Source organism: Mustela lutreola, chromosome 18 (genome assembly GCF_030435805.1).
Source record: "Mustela lutreola isolate mMusLut2 chromosome 18, mMusLut2.pri, whole genome shotgun sequence".
NCBI classification, from domain to species: domain Eukaryota; kingdom Metazoa; phylum Chordata; class Mammalia; order Carnivora; family Mustelidae; genus Mustela; species Mustela lutreola.
In genome coordinates, this window is record NC_081307.1 from 27,068,693 (window position 1) to 27,086,266 (window position 17,574).

General features: G+C 36.3%; 2 protein-coding genes across 9 annotated transcripts in view; one reads left to right on the top strand and one right to left on the bottom strand.

The window, feature by feature from the left end:
* LRP2BP (LRP2 binding protein) overlaps positions 1-17,297 on the top strand; it is a 40,411-nt gene extending 23,114 nt beyond the window's left edge. For 7 of the 8 annotated variants that reach the window (XM_059155837.1, XM_059155842.1, XM_059155843.1 and 4 more), the window contains 6 exons: positions 5,978-6,120; positions 6,226-6,331; positions 7,656-7,879; positions 9,642-9,816; positions 12,120-12,232; positions 17,157-17,297. In XM_059155837.1, the coding sequence (XP_059011820.1) occupies positions 5,978-6,120; positions 6,226-6,331; positions 7,656-7,879; positions 9,642-9,816; positions 12,120-12,185 (714 nt within the window). In that variant the 3' untranslated portion in view covers positions 12,186-12,232; positions 17,157-17,297. Of the gene's footprint in view, positions 1-5,977; positions 6,121-6,225; positions 6,332-7,655; positions 7,880-9,641; positions 9,817-12,119; positions 12,295-17,156 lie in introns of all 8 variants that reach the window. The other variant, XR_009349577.1, reaches the window with a different exon arrangement.
* SNX25 (sorting nexin 25) overlaps positions 15,402-17,574 on the bottom strand; it is a 128,542-nt gene continuing 126,369 nt past the window's right edge. Inside the window, exons 17-19 of the mRNA XM_059155829.1 lie at positions 17,177-17,358; positions 16,553-16,653; positions 15,402-15,998 (exon numbers count right to left, since the gene is read on the bottom strand). Coding sequence (XP_059011812.1) covers positions 15,918-15,998; positions 16,553-16,653; positions 17,177-17,358 — 364 coding nt within the window. The 3' untranslated portion in view covers positions 15,402-15,917. The remainder of the gene's footprint in view (positions 15,999-16,552; positions 16,654-17,176; positions 17,359-17,574) is intronic.

The following is a 17,574-nucleotide window of genomic DNA, read 5'->3' on the forward strand; positions in this document are numbered from 1 at the left end:
CAACCTGGAAATAGCACTGGGGGAAAACGGGTAAAGCAACCAATCTTTAGTGTTGTCATAGTATACTTCTTAAATTTACGTTATATTATAAATCCCCAAATATAAAAGTGTAATTTTTGCTTTAGTCATATCTTTTTTTTTTTAAAGATTTTATTTATTTGTTTGACAGAGAGAGATCACAAGTAGGCAGAGAGGCAGGCAGAGAGAGAGAGGAGGAAGCCCGCTCCCTGCTGAGCAGAGAGCCCAACGCGGGACTCGATCCCAGGACTCTGAGATCATGACTTGAGCCGAAGGCAGTGGCTTAACCCACTGAGCCACCCAGGCGCCCACTTTAGTCATATCTTTTGAAGAAACTAGGAGGAAAACAATTAGGTACACATATGTATATGTATATATGTGTGTATCCTTTTATATTTGTTACATACTTACCACTTCTGGAACTCTTTATTCCTTCCTATCAACCTGTGTAGACATCTGGCACTATGTTCTTTTCCTTTCAACCTGAAGAATTTCCTCTGAAGGGCACTTCTTATAGTACAGTTTGCAGAGAATGAATTATCTCTGATTTTGGTAATCTAAAAATGTTGTTAATTTGCCTTTTTTTTTTTTTTTTTTTTTTTTTTGCTAAATCAGGAAGACAGCTTTTATTTTTGTCTGCATAGCATTGTTCCTTTTGGAACCAGAAGCCATCTTTTCTTTTTTTTAATTAAATTTATTTATTTTCAGCATAACAGTATTCATTATTTTATCTGCCTTCACTTTTTATGAATTTTTTTGCTGGTCGAAGTTTTTCTTTTCCACATTTTAAAAATGCTGTTCTTGGGGCACCTGGGTGGCTCAGTGGGTTAAAGGCTCTGTCTTCGGCTCAGATCATGATCCTCAGGGTCCTGGGATCGAGCCCCACATCGGGCTCTCTGCTCAGCGGGGAGCCTGCTTCCTCTTCTCTCTCTGCCTGCCTCTCTGCCTACTTGTGATCTCTGTCAAATAAATAAATAAAACCTTAATAAATAAATAAATAAAAATAAAAATGCTGTTCTCAAATCTTCTGGCCTTCATTAATTCCCATGAGAAGTCACTCACTACTACTATTGTTGCCCCTGCCATTTTTATTGAGATGTAATTAACATATAACATTGTATTAATTTAAGGTGTGTGTGTGCATACAAATACATATACATCACATCTTCTTTATCCATTCATCTATCTGTGGACATGTAAGTTGCTTCCATATCTTGGTTTTTATAAATAATTCTGCAATAAATGCAGAGACATATATATATTTTCAAATTACTATTTTCATTATGTTTGGGTAAATACCCAATAGTGGAATTATTCAACCATACGGTATTTCTATTTTAATTTTTTGAGGAACCTACATACTGTTTTCCACAATAGCTGCACCGGTTTGCATTCCCACCAACAGTGCACAAATGTTCCTTTTTCTCTATATCCTCACCAACACTTGTTATTTCTTGTCTTTTTTATTTTAGCCATTCTGACAGGTGTGAAGTGATAGCTCATTGTAGTTTTGATTTACATTTTCCTGATGATGAGGGATGTTGGGTATCTTTCCATTTGTCTGTTGGCCATCTTTAGGTCTTCTTTGGCAAAATGGCTATTCAGGTCTTATGCCCATTTTTAATTGGGTTATTTGTGTGTATGACAGAGTTGGGTAAGTTCTTTATATATTTTGGATATTAACTGCTTATCAGCTATACCATTTGCAAATAACTTCTCCATTCAGTAGATTTTTGGCTTTTTTCTTTTGGTGTGGTTTCCTTCACTGTGCTACAAAAGCTTTTTATTTTGAAGTAGTCTCAGTAGTTCATTTTGGCTTTTGTTTCCCTAGCTTTATGAGACATTATCTAGAAAAATGTTCTAATGGCCAACGTCAGAGAAAATACTGCCTGTTTTCTAGGAGTTTTATGGTTTCAAGTCTCACATATAAGTCTTTGGGCCTTTTTATTTTTGTGTGTGGTGTTAGAAAGTGGTCCAATTTCATTCTTTTACATGTAACTATCCGCTTTTCCCAGCAGCATTTATTGAAGAGACTGTCTTTCTCTCATGGTGTATTCTTGCTTCATTTGTCAGATTAATTGACCATATAATTGTGGGTTTACTACTGGGCTCTACCTCCTGTCCATTGATCTCTGTGTCTATTTTTGTGCCAATACCATACTGTTTTGATTACTATAGCTTTGGTAGTATACCTTGAAATCTGGAATTAAGATATCTCCAGCTTTGTTGCTCTTTATCAAGACTACTTTGCCAATTCAGGGTCTTTTGTGGATCCATGCAAATTTTAGTACTTTTTGTTCTACTTTTGTGAAAAATGTTGTTGGTATTTTGATAGGGATTGCACTGAATCTGTAGACTGCTTTGGGTAAGACAGACATTTTAACAATGTTGTCTTCCAACCCAGTAGTGTGGAATATCTTTCCATTTTGTTTGTGTCATCTTCAATTTCTTTAATCAGTGTTTTATAGTTTTCACAGTATAGGTCTTCCACCTCTTTAGTTAAGTTTATTCCTATGTACTTTATTATCTTCTGTGCAACTGTAATTGGAAGTTTTGGAGTTTTTTTTAAGATTTTATTTTACAGTGAGCATGAGTGGGAGTGGAGGAGGGCAGAGGGAGAAGCAGATTCTCCACTGAGCAGGAAGCCTGACACAGGGCTCAATCCCAGGACCCCGAGATCATGACCTGAGCCGAAGGCAGAGGCTTAACTAACTGAGCCACCCAGGTGACCCATGTAAATGAGAGTTACTTAATTTCTTTTTCTGCTACTTTGTTATTAGAATGTAGACATACTACTAATTTCTGAGTATTAATTTTATACACTGAAACTTTACTGATTTAATTTATGACTTCCAGTAGCTTTCTGTGGAGTTTTTAGGATTTTCTACATATAGTATCATTGTCATCTATAAACAGTGACAGTTTGCTTATTTAAAAAATGAATACTTCTTTTTCTTTTTTTTTTAATTTTATGTATTTATTTGACAGAGAAATCACAAGTAGATGGAGAGGCAGGCAGAGAGAGAGGGAAGCAGGCTCCCTGCCGAGCAGAGAGCCCCATGCGGGACTCGATCCCAGGACCCTGAGATCATGACCTGAGCCGAAGGCAGCGGCTTAACCCACTGAGCCACCCAGGCGCCCCAATACTTCTTTTTCTTATCTGATTGCTGAGGCTAGGACTTCCAGTATTATGTTGAATACAAGTGGTAAGACTGGACATCCTTGTCTTATTCCTGATATTAGAAAAAAAGTTCTGTTTTTCATCAGTGAGTAAGATGTTAGCTGTGGAGTTTTCATATATAGCCTTTATTGTATTGAGGTAAGCTTCCTCTAAACCTACTTTGTTGAGAGTTTTTATCATGAATGGATGTTGAGTTCTACCAGATGTTTTTTCTGTGTCTCTTGAGATGATCATATTATTTTTATCCTTTGTTTTGCTGATGTGATGTTATCACACTGATTTGTGAATATTGAAACATCCTTGCATCCCTGGAATAAATCCCACTTGATTTAATGTATTGTTGGATTCAGTTTGCTAATATTTTGTTGAGGATTTTTCCATCTATGTTCATCAGGAATATTAGTCTGCAGTTTTTTTTATGGTGTCTTTGTCTGGTTTTGGTATCAGTTAATGCTAGCATCACAGAATGTACATGGAAAGTTTCCTTCCTCTTCTATTGTTTTGGAATAGTTTGAGGGGGATAGGTATTATCTCTTCTTTAAATGTTTGGTAGAATTTACCTGTGAAGCCATCTGTTCCTTGACTTTTTTGTTAGTGATTAAATTTACTGATTAAATTTCATTACTAGTAATGTTCGGATTTTTAATTTCTTCTTGATTTAGTTTCAGAAGATTGGAGGATTCTAGGAATTTATTCAAGGTTGTTCAATTTATTGGCATATGTTTATCTTTTCAAGGAACTAGCTCTTGGTTTCATTGACATTTTTCTTCAGTCTTGTATTTCTTTCTTTTTTTTTTTTTTTTTAAGATTTTATTTATTTATTTATTTGACACAGAGAGAACACAAGTAGGCAGAGAGGCAGGCAGAGAGAGAGAGAGGAGGAAGCAGGCTCCCCGCTGAGCAGAGAGCCCGATGCGGGACTCGATCCCAGGACCCTGAGATCATGACCTGAGCCGAAGGCAGCGGCTTAACCACTGAGCCACCCAGGCGCCCTTGTATTTATTTCTGCTCTGATCTTTATCCTTCCTTCTACAAACCTTGGGCTTTGTTTTTCTTTTTCTAGTTCCTTTAGGTGTAAGGTTAGATTGAGCTTTTTTCTTGTTTCTTGAGGTAGGCCTGTATCACTACATAATTTCCTCTTAGAACTGTCTTTGCTGTGTCCCAATATTTGGGGATATTGTGTTTTCATTTGCATTTGTCTCCACATACTTTGTTGATTTCTTCTTTGCTTTATTGACCCATGGTTGTTTCGTATCGTGTGATTTAACCTCCATGTGTATTCCCCACCCTTTTTTCTTCTGATTTATTTCTAGTTTCATACTGTTGTAGTCAGAAAAGATGCACAGTGTGATTTCAGTCTTCTGAAATACTAATTATGTAGTTGTTCTTCTGTATTTAATGCGTCATTTTTATCTGGCTGCTTTCAAAATTTCTTTGGCTTTCAGCAGGTTGACTATGATGTATGCCTAGGAACGCTACTTTGTGTTTATCCAGCCTGGGGTTCACTGAACTTCATGGATCCCTTCTATTTGCAGTTTTTAAGAATAATCTCTCCAGTAGGGAAGGAAAAAGCGAAACAAGATGGGATCGGGAGGGAGACAAACCATAGGAGACTCTTAATCTCATGAAGCAAACTGAGGGTTGCTGTGGGGTGGGGAGGTAGGGAGAGGGTAGCTGGGTTATGGACATTGGGGCAGGTGTGTGCTATGGTGAGTGCTATGAAATGTGTAAGACTGATGAATCACAGACCTGTACCATCGGGACAAATAATACATTATAGTTTAATTTAAGGAAAAAAAAAAAAGAATAATCTCTCAACTTGTGTGTCCTCTGGTAAACTTTCCAGTGTCTTTAAAAAGTTGGGGAGCTTTTTGGAACCTACTTTAAAAAGTCGGTTATTTTTTAATGTTTGCTCCAGATTTAGACATTGCGATCTGTGGAAGGATTTACACAATCACATCACTTGACTACCAGTAAGCTCCCTCTTACTATTAGGTTTTGGGGAAAAGGCAAATACCCATGTGACACATTCACAAAAATAAATCCTTATAAATTGGGACTCACTAGAAGGCAAACATCTTTATTTTCTATTATTGTGGTGTTCAGCCAGCAACAGAACTTGGAGAGAGCAGTGAAGGATGAAAGCTAGAATGTAGTGTATAAGCAATGTATTTGATGGTCAAACATTTTCTTTTTTGGAGTGATGTTTGAAAATTTGTGTCTGATGGATTTCTGGAGGGCGCAGTGTCTTCTTGTGCTCTTTGCGACTAAGCAGATATCATATGAAGATTAGCATATTGGATGTAAATTATCACTGAGCATACTTGGTGTGCTTAAAGAGAGAAAACAGTGTTTGGGGCTCACAAATGTACTCTAATTATAAATGTGGAAGAAGTTACAGATATTCCTGTACTTTGATAAATACTAAAAACTGTGCCCATGCAGAATAAGGGTGATAAGGTAGGAAGAAGGAGAGAAGAAAGGAAACCATATTGAAACATAATGCAACTCTGAAAGCTATAGAGTGAGGGAAATGCCTTCTATCCTGGAACTCTGGGAACGCCTACTCAGTAGACGGATCTCCCCTCCCTCCCTCCGTCCCTCTTTTCTTTCCAGCTCTGCAGACTAAAGCACAACCATCCTGTCTGGGCACAGAGTCATGAGAGCAAACATCATGTCAGAGGGTGAACACTTTACAGTATTATTGGGAGAAAGAATTTAGTTTGGATAAAACTAAAAACTAGGGTTTTTTTTGTTTGTTCTTTTCCTTTGTGGAAGGAAAAAGGAGTGGAATATATGAAGAAAATTGTTGATTCTCCATGTCCCAAAGCAAGGCACTTACAGTTTGCAGCTGCCTACAACCTTGGAAGAGCTTATTATGAAGGGAAAGGCATCAAACAATCAGATGAGGAAGCTGAAAGGTAGTTTTACCTGAAAACAAGTGTTTGTTTATTTATTTATTTATTTATTTATTTTTAAATCAAATGCTGACACAAAGAATAACTTGCCTTGCCTTTCTTTTTCAGACTGTGGCTTTTTGCTGCAGACAATGGAAATCCTAAAGCTAGTGTGAAGGCTCAAAGTATCCTAGGATTGTATTATTCAACAAAAGAGCCTAAAGACTTAGAAAAGGTAACACTGATCTATTTGTCTTTAATGCTAGCACCACATGTAGATTAATATTTTGCTATTTCTTTTTTTTTTAATATTTTATTAATTTATTTGACAGACACAGATCACAAGTAGGCAGAGAGGCAGGCAGAGAGAGAGAGGGAGGAGGAAGCAGGCTCCCCACCTAACAGAGAGCCCGACACGGGGCTCTATCCCAGAACCCTGGGACCATGACCCGAGCAGAAGGCAGAGGCTTTAACCCACTGAGCCACCCAGGCACCCCTGCTATTTCTTTTTTGAATGAAGGATGGTAAAGAATGAGTGTTTACTTTTAAAGATCTCTTATAATTCTTTAAAATGTAAAGTTCACATTTTAGTATCTCAAAGCTCATTTCATGCTTTACTCATCTCCACCTCTACCAAAGGAGTCCACAGATGTGTGAGAATTTTGCATGCTATTAAAAGCCACACACACAAAATATTATTATACCATGAAAGCTAAGAGAATCCTGAAATATAGCCCAAATCCTTTTACATGTGAATAAATTAATTTGTCCTAAGAAAGTTATGATGTTAATAAGTAAAATACAAAAAAAAAAAAACACCCCAAAACCAAAACCAAAACAAAAGCCTAGTAACAAATCAAATCAATTTAAGATTTTTACAGAAATACAATCTCTTTAATCATCAATCACTGAAACATTTTCAAAGAAATCCTATAGGGAGAAGGAAATGTAGAGCCAAGTCCTACTTGTAGGAGGCATTAAGGACAAACTTAAAAGAAACACATAGCAACCAAGACCCACTTTGGATAACTGAACAGCTACTTGGAAATAATTTTTTGAACTAATTTAAATTCACTGCAGTTGCACATTGAGCACATGTGCTCGTGGCCACACATGGCTTTTACCTTGGTTGCCTCTGATCTCAATAGGCGCCATCTCGGAGGTCCACCTGGACCTGACTGCCCTTCAGCATTGGCAGCTCTCCTCTCCCTGCAGGGCCTCATGGCAGGTGTCTCAAAGCCCAGCAGACACTTACCTCCTACTCCCTACCCTCCCAGTCCTTCCTCTGGAAAAATGAGAAATCGTGAATCCTGAAACAGCTGCAGTCTAGACTGTGGCCTAACCTACACGGTGGGTAGAAGACAGGTGGGCTCACCTTAGCACTCTCTTCTAGGTATGTGAAATTGGGACCAACCTGAAATATACTCAAGGTGCTAGAACTATTCCAGGAGATTAATTAATACTACTACCTTATAATGAGAGATTTTTTTTTCTTTCCAGTATTCCCTTATAATTCTGCCTGGTGAATAATAAATAAATGAAGTTGTGTTTTTCCTTAGGCATTTTATTGGCACTCGGAAGCATGTGGCAATGGAAATCTGGAGTCCCAGGGTGCACTTGGATTAATGTATTTTTATGGACAAGGCATCCGCCAAGATACTGAAGCTGCCTTGCAGTGCTTAAGGGAAGCAGCAGAACGTGGAAATGTCTATGCTCAAGGGAATCTCGTGGAGTATTACTACAAAATGAAATTTTTTACCAAGTGTGTTTCATTTTCCAAAAGGTAAATAAGCTGGATGGACATATTTACAGTAAATGTTACAGAGCATTTACTAAATGTTCTGTGCCAGGTCTGTTCAATAGAACTTGCTGCAGTACTGGAAAGGATGGCTATTGAGCACTGGAAATGTGGTTAGTGCCACTGAGTGCTGAACATTTCACTGCATTTTAATTAATTCAAATAACTACGTGTAACTAGCAGCTACCTTATTGAATAGTATAATTCTATGCCATTGGTCTTCAGGATTTCAGCGCTATTTGCTCTATATGCCAGCTGCATCATCCTCATCAACTTTAACTTTTGGGGGCATCAATCTCCTTTTTAATAAAGAAGAAAATGCTTTGATAGCATTATAAAAATAGTGTATATAAAGTACTTAACATAGTTTAGCATATAAGAAATGCTTATTAAATACGTTTATTTCTTCTAGACTCTTCAGCCACATGTTCTAGAACTGCACAGTTGCAAGATAGCTTGATAAGATTGTACAATGAGAGTAATGGTTAAAAAATGTCAACATTAACATCTTATAAAATATATGGAGATTTCTCTTCTTTGAGCCCATGTGCTTTCCTACATTTATTTGCTCATAACTTACAAAAAGTAATGTACCAGGAAAAACAAACCTGGATGTCTTCTAGAAAGGCTATAAGGCCATGATGATGTGTTTCCCTCCCAATAATGCCTGACTGAGCCACTCCCTGGGCCCCCCTCTGGCCTCGCCCAGGGTGGGGCAGCCATCTACAATGTAGGATGAAAGAGCTGGTTCCACCCTTCATCCCCCAATATCATGGCTTCCAGGCAGCAGGCCACTTGCATAAGTGACTCTTAATCTCACAAAATAAACTGAGGGTTGCTGGGGGGAGGGGGGCTGGGAGAAGGGGGGTGGGGTTATGGACATTGGGGAGGGTATGTGCTTTGGTGAGTGCTGTGAAGTGTGTAAACCTGCCGATTCACAGACCTGTACCCCAGGGGATAAAAATATATGTTTATAAAAAAAATTAAAAATTAAAATTTTTTTTAAAAAAGTGCGATTCTCGAAGTCCCCAATCTTCAAGTACCCATCTGGTTAACACCAACACTTTAAATAGTTCTTAAAATATTTCAGACTTTTCATTATTATCCACATTCCTATTCCCCATAATTTTACAGGTGACATTGAGTTGAGTAGCTCACATTCTCACACAACTCTCCATGCTTGTGTCCGAATGATAAAGGAGGACTTCTTTTTATTGCCCATTTTTACCAAAGACAGATGTGTTAGTTACTAAGTATGTTTTCTGATCCTATGGGACTTAGTGCAAATTTAAGGTTAATGTTTGAATAAATGACCCAAAGAAATAGAAAATGCCTTTTTCCCCATTGTTTGAATCTGCAAAGTGATATTGAGTTTAAAATATTAATATTACAAGAAAAAAAAAGAAACCTTTTGGTTATTAAGTCTGACAAGTATTATCACAGAGAAGCTGTGACATAACCACTCTGGTAGTTCCTCTTCCCCTGGTTTTATTTTATTCTATTTATTCTATTATATATAAATTATACATATGTATAATTTATATATGACATCTAAATGTATATGTTATATATAAATATTCTATTATATTTACCCTTCACCAATAACAAACAACTTAATCCTCAAACGGGGAAAAACTGGGAAATCACTTTGGGTGCAAGGAATATTGTATCTCTGAATATGTCATTTGTAAAAATGTAAAACTCAAGTGATGTCTTTTTATAATTTCATAATTAAACATCACAACAGGATTGCTGACTATGATGAGGTTCACGACATACCCATGATAGCCCAGGTCACGGACTGTCTCCCAGAATTCATCATCAGAGGCATGGCCATGGCATCTTTCTACCATGCCCGATGCCTTCAGCTTGGCTTGGGTATCACAAAGGATGAAGCAACAGCTAAACACTACTATTCTAAAGTAAGTAAACCTGAGAATCTATATGAATGAACCCAAACAGATATTTCCAAACTGGTAGTTAAGCCTTGAACATACTTATGGATTAGTATTTTTTTTTCCTACTTAACCATTGTGCAGATAACCTGTCTAGGAGAGGTTGTCAGACACATGAATTGTTTGCAGATAATTCAACAGATTCTTATTAGCATAATTGAACTAGATGATGGAAGTCCCATTTTGATGCATATTATTCCCTCTCACTCTGCTACTCTACAGCCTAAGGCCCAGCACCGAGAGAGACCTTAAAGCTAGAATATTCATGCCTTCTTCCACGTTGAAGTGTGAATCTACTCTCATTTTAGTACCTTAAAGATACGTAGTTTTTAAAAATGTTATGTATGACATCTACCACACTTAGGAGGAATATTCATGAGTTTGAGGTAATCCATTGAAGTGAGACTTTTCCTGTTTGATTTCATGTGATGTAGATTCCAAACGGATTTCACCTCTAAAATCAAGCAACTTAAAAAGTGGGAATGAGGTGGGGAAAGGGGGACTCATTATGAATAGTAACTGCAAGAAAATTTTAAAAAAAAATAAATATAATAAAAACTGCATGCCTTAGGTCCATGACATCCATCAAGTCCAAACTAGAATTATGTCTTCTTAAAATTTATAAAGCAATTCGTGGGGGTACACAAGCTGTTTACCTGGAGCAGGGGAACAAAAATCCTTTGCCTGAATCTGACCATAGGATTGTAGTGGTTCTCAAACTTGTCTACATTAAAATTACCTGGGTGGGGGGCGGCTTTGCGGCTCAGTGGGTTAAACATCTGCCTTTGCCTCAGATCATGATCCTGGGGTCCTGGGATCACCCTGGCTCCCTGCTTAACAGGGAATCTCCTCTCTCTCCCTCTGCCTCCTATGCCATGATGGTGCTCTTTCTCACTCTCTCTCTCAAAAAAGGTAAAATCTTTTTAAAAATAAATAAATAATAATAAAAATAAAATAAATAATAAAATAAAATCACCTGGGGATCTCTTAAAAATTCCAAAGCCCAGGTTATTTCAGAACAATTAAGTCATGAGCCTTCCAGGGGACTCCAATGTGCAGGCAACTTTGGAAACCCTAAATTGTTTCAAATTAAAATTTCCAAAGTATTAAGGCCATATTGACACATAAACATAGGAACACAGTACACAAACTGTGTTTGAGAGATTTACCACTACACCATTCTACCAGTAAGAAAAACTGTTGTCTTTAAATTTTTAAAAAATCTAAATGCTCTGTATTATACCAATTTCCAAACCAAGTCAATTTCAGATTCTGTGGTATCCATCATGTCCTTTCTAAATAAATATAAGCAGAGAAAATTCTGGGTCAAAAATATGCTGATATGTGGTATATATTAATCCCAAATAAAACAGCAAAACAAGCAGACTGCAATCTTAAAACTATTTTGCACATGGTGGGAGATAATACCCCCATTACTCAATTTTGGGCATTGTATTTTACAGAAGATGATTTTTAAAAATGAAGAAAATTCAAAAGTAGCATGCCAGTGAAGGGTCTGGAATCCTGTCAAATGAGGCAAATGCCAACTACTTTGCCTCTCTGGGTCACCACAAAACCAGTTTCATATATTCTCCTAGGACCCCTTCATTGATTCTAAAGTACACAGAGGGACATTTTAGCTTAGTATAAAGAAAAACCTAATACAACTGCTTGTGAAATAAAAACAAAAGTCTTCCCTATAAGATGGTGACTTAGCAACCAAGCAAACCAACTGTCATGGGTCCTGAAGGAAAAAGGAGTCAGGTGTGAATGAGATAACCTCCGATGTCTCTTCCAAATTCTTGACTTTCTGTGCAGTTACATGCACTATTACTTCTCGCTATTTACTTTATCATAATAAAATGTTATTTTAAAATAAAATTATCATAGAGTTGCTGCTATTCATATAATAAGATAATAGCAAGTTTGAGGCCAAATGCTAATGCTTTCCATGTTACTTATTTTAATAATTCATAACCTAGAACACTATCATCAGTATGTAAATTCCCTTGATTGTTTCACACTCATAAAATTTTCTCTTTCAAGTGACAGTAACAATAACATGGTTATTTTCAGTAAGATCTTTTTTTTTGCATAGACTAATTTGAATTTCTTTTATCAAGAAATCAAAATAGAAATGTGTCATAACTAAGAAATTCCCTTGAAATTCACTGTAGTTCTTAAAAACAAACCTAAAACTTTAAGTTTTAGTAAGACCTTAACAATTCAAAATGTATCTAAATTACGGACTTTTTATCTTTGACTTTCAGGCTTGTCGTCTCAATCCTGCATTGGCAGATGAACTTCACTGTTTACTTATTCGTCAAAGAATTTAGACCATAATGGATTTCAACAAAGATCGTCAACCCTAACACTGTAGAATGTGTGTATTTTTACAGGAGCAACGTTTGGTTATCTTCTGCACCCCAAGTTACATTATTCTGGGTATTTTACTAAAGAAATGTTACCTTCATTCTTAAATCTCTAATTTTGCAACTTGAAACCCAGCTATAGGATCAAATTGCAAAAAAAGTCCTTAGAGATCCAGCTCTTAGTTTACAGACTGGCCAAGATAACATCAAATATGGAAAACCATTCCATAAACAAATACCTCTTTCTTTTCTTTCAATAGAGTGTCTAAAAGACTTAGTGTAGTCTTCTTAGCTATAATTCCTTCAGATATATGCTGCAAACATAAAAAACACCATTTGCAAGTTTAATTCATTAAATTTCTTTGACCCTTATTTAGTTTTCTGGATTTTGGACAGATTATTGATTTTAATTTGCTGTCATTTAAAATTTTTAAGATGCACTAAACTAATATGAAATAAAGAAATTTAAAGAAATTTTCAAATTATGTTTTTAAATAAATTTGTGTAGCATTTATACTTTTTTTTTTTTTAAGATTTTATTTATTTATTTGACAGAGAGAAATCACAAGTAGATGGAGAGGCAGGCAGAGAGAGAGAGGAAAGCAGGATCTCTGCTCAGCAGAGAGCCCGATGTGGGACTCAATCCCAGGACTCTGAGATCATGACCTGAGCCGAAGGCAGCGGCTTAACCCACTGAGCCACCCAGGCGCCCCAGCATTTATACTTCTGAAGAAGTTAAAACTAAGACTGCACTAAGTCTTTTGGGACATCTTTTATTCTTAAAAGATATTCTTATAAATAATTGGTTAATTTATTAAAAACTTGAAAAAAAAGTAAGTTTTAGAATCTTGCCTCTCCATATCTCCCCTTAAAGATCTTAAGGAGTAAAACCACTGCTATATTCCTGATAAGATAACCAGTTAAGCTAGATGTTTCTTTGTGCTTAGACTCATTTTCTAGGTTTAAAAAAACTTAGATGCATTTCAAAGCAAGATAAAATATGAAAAAAAACTCAAGTCATCTATCAATATAAGAACAGTAAATATGCTAAAAATTTAAATTAGCAAGAGGCTTTCCTTACATTAATGAGATCTGTGAAGACAAAAGTTAATCATTTAAATAGTACCATCCAGATGGAGAAGATGGTGTAGCAGTGTACATCTGTGAAACAAACACATTGGAAACAGTGTCTTCTAGATACCTTCACAACACCTTCTCTGAAAACACACCATACCAATGTGTCTTTATTTTATAAATCACAATCATCCTTCCCAAAAGAGGATCTAAACAAGGTCTTATCTTAGTATAATTAATACGCAGGTACCAGTCACTAAAGAAGTTCTGTATGGCAGAAATTGCTCGTTCTTGTTTTGTACTCTGGTTTTTCTATATTACTTGAACTTCATTTTGTCTCTATATAAAGAAAAGCACTTTCCATAGACTTAGGTCTGTGTGATACCCTCAAAAGATCACATACTTCTCCCTTAAATCTCTTAAGACAGAGAAAATTAAACCATCCCTGAAATCTAATCCTTTTCTTTAAAAATCTCTACTCAAGAGTCTCTATTTCCCCCCACTAATGTTTCAATAGCTCAAGTCCATAACAAGATTTCATAATACCTAGCTTAAATCTCTTTCTACAATATAAGCCCACTTACTTCACTCTTGTTCTTAATACCATCCATATATAATATTCCTTCAGCCATTTGACAATCTAAACTCCCAACCAGTATTCTTTTCTCCACACTGAATCCAGTCCCTTAAGCTTTTAAGAATCCTAACATAGGAATGTAATACGGCGGTGCTTGTTGGCTTTAACTGCACACTTAATAGATATGCTTTCTTTTCTTCATCCCAAAGTCAAGACTGCTTTGTAACTGCTATTAAAATATAGGTCTGAGAAATTCCCAATGTAGGAATTTGACAGGTGTCATATGGGGTGAAACATTACACTTAACTATCTTCAGTGAATCCAACATAAAATTTAAAGTTTCAGTTTACTGTAGTTACCATTAAGCTGGTACTTGTGGCATGAGGGAGCCCTTGTAAACTACCACTGCTGCAGACCGAGGTATACACCGTGACTGGTCAGTGGGTCAGTTTCTTTAACTCAAGTGAATTGAAGTGAGCTGAGTGAGTTCCAGATCCTTAACCTTAAAAAAAACAAAAAGAAAGAAACCAAAAAACTCTTACGATTTCTCATAGCTCCTATTTCTTATACTTCCCCAAAATGTTAAAATTTATCTTAAAAAAGACTGAGGACTCAAAATCGTGATTTTTCTCACGTTCAGTATACACTTTAACAGCTATGGTTTCATTATGCATAAGGTGGACATTAGACTGTGTTAGGATGAGTTCCTGTGGTTCTGTGTTCTCAGGTTGCTTCTCTTATCTGAGTGAAGGATATCTCTTATTCATCCTGAAGCGTCAAATATCCTCCTGGCTTGAAAAAAAACGATCAAAGAGCTGTGACTATCTTTATCCCAAAGATGAAATTTGGTTTACTAATTTTTAATTGTTCACCTTTCATTCTTACACTCGATATTGAGGACTTGGCAGGTAGGATCTAGCAATGCCATAATCAATACCACTTTAGTATATATACAGTACTTTCTTTCATGGATTTCAGACTGAATTTTTGCCAACTAGTTGTATTGTTTTCAATATTCCTGGGCTAGGGGGAAGGACAGTTATAGAAGGGAATGTGTTTTATTAATATTGCATAATAGATGGTAAAAAGTGATTGACATGTTCATGGCCCCACTATTAACAGTCACACAAAGTGACACCTACACCCTGGATCTCACACAAGGCTCCGAAGAGTCCACAAGACTTGATGATGAAATCAAGTCCTTCAGGTCCCTGAAGTAACTTCCCATCCGCGTCTCCCTGTCTCATCGCTGCACACCCTTCAAAGTCAGCTCCTATCCCACTTCCCAACAGATCACTTCACACATGAATTCGGCTCTTCACATTCACACTAAAAACTGTATTTTTCACATATTCATTCTGTGTTTGGAGAAAGGCAGCCAACTTTGTACTTCCTTGCGGAAGTATTTATGTGCACAGTGCTTTTTACCCCCTCCCAAAAAAGGTATCTGATAAATATTTGAACTGCCTGAAGTGTTTCAACCTCGTTTTTTGAGATGTATGTACCTTACACATCACAGAGCTCAGTGATCCATTTTTGTATTTTATTGCTTCAAATGCTTCAAACTATGGGAAATCTTTGGTAAAAATAAAGACAATAAAATTTTCACAATAACTTTCCACAAAGCATTGCACAACAATGTTCTTTAGTACACATGAAATAATACAGGAATGTTCAGAGTCCTCAGTGAGGAAAGTAGCTGTACAATAGTCATAGTTCTTCATTTTAAAACAAAACTGTTTTCATAAATATTTAAAATATTTCCTAGGTTCTTATCACATATTAACGTTTTTATTTCAATCAGTGTGTTGAACTTTATCTTATTATTAAAATAAAAACAATAGTTATAGAAGTGTGTTTTTCTGTTGCCTATGACGGCATTAAGTATCCTCCCCAACAAATTCTGCTTACTTCACACAAAACTAGAGGGAGGTAACTAACATAAAAATCATTATGGTTCTCAACCAAGCCCTCTGTGGAAAAGAGGAAAATATTTCATGTCTATTGTTACACAGACATTTCTCTGGTGGTTTATTTGTGCAGTCTCAAACTTGACCAGCTTTTAGTTGATCTAAATGACTTCTCAGCTCAGGACACAACTCAATTAGCAGCAGTTCCATCAGCACCTGAACCAAGAAAGAAGAAAAAAAAGTAGGAAAATATGGAGTTTTTTTTCTCTAAGGGTTTACTCATAATTTTTATGTCTTAAGAGAAAGTCTCATTTTAGGTCTGAGATGCTTCTCCATGAACAAGTTATTCTCCAATAAATGGGACTAATATAATCTAAACTCCATTTAGTATCAGACTGATTCATTTCATGGTCTCTTTGCCATTATCACACCATCAACAATAGTTAATATTGATAATTATAATCAGACGGATGACTGGGAAATAGTTTGCTTTCCCGAAATAAAGTTAAACAGCCATGCAAAAATGTCACATGCATCTCTCCCGTGACAGGATGGGAAAGCTGCACACACCGGAGGCACTCTTTTTCTTTTTCCAAACTGAACAACTGAACAGTCAGACAAACAAAAATGAAGCTGAGTAGATAATGGGTTCAGAGTTACAAGTAAGAGGAATGATTAAGTACACAAGGGGTTAAAATGAACTCCCATTGTGAACTGAAATGTCAGATTGAATTAATAGCTGGTCCTCTGGTTGGCTTTAAATTACTCACATATAACAGATGCTTATTGGCTCTTGTTTCTTGCAGTGCATTGAATATTTTTATTATACCATGCCGGGCATTTTGCTGTCCAACAAGGCTCTGAAGCGTATCTGAAAGATTAAGTTTACATTCTGTGCTGTTACCAATAAAGTACACAGTCTATGCATATCCAGTGAGGGAAACAGTACATGATGTATATGGAACAAATAAAGGCACTGGGGCATGAGGAACATGAATGATCAGTTCTTTCAAACGTTTAAAGAAAAAAATAGCTTTATTTAGAATTTTCAACAGAAGGCATTTATACAAACTACAATTTTAATATATTGCTACCCAATTAAAAAATTAATCTCTCTGAACAGTGTACTTTAGCAGGATTTTTAAAGCACAACATTTATTATCTGTCCTAAAACATTTTTCTAAGTAAAAGAAAGCATTATAACCACTACTGTTCTTAAGATTCTCAGTATAATTTCTTAGCAAAGGACATGTTTTAAAAGAAAAAAAAAAAAGAAAAGAAAAATAAAGAAAAAAAAATTTATCTTGTAAATAAGGTTTCCTGGAAAACGCCTTACTAGGGTTAACATTCGCCCTTTATCCCTGTATTTTTCAGGATCAGAAGCCAGGTCTCACCTGGGATGTTTTCAAGCAACTTCTGCTGTGCCCTCTGCTTTGTGGCCTGACTGTGTTCTTCACTTCTGATTGTGGTCGGTGGTGCCAATTTCCCATTTGGCCAAAAAGCATCCCGGAAAACATTGATGTAGTAAACCAACATTTGCTCACTGAAAATCCAGTTCACTGTGTCCCGGATTTGTCTTTTAAGAGAAAAATATTTCTTGGATGAGGTTTTTAAAAGTTGTATACTCTATTCTCAAAAGGCATTTATCAATGGGTAGGTGAAAATACAGCCTGATCTAAATGTTTGATGAATAAACTAGGAATTGGATTTTTAAACTCTGGCTCTGAAAGGTATTCTTCATTTTGGCGGTACTGGATGACTGTTTATTCTTGGAGCTCACTTTTCTGTTGGT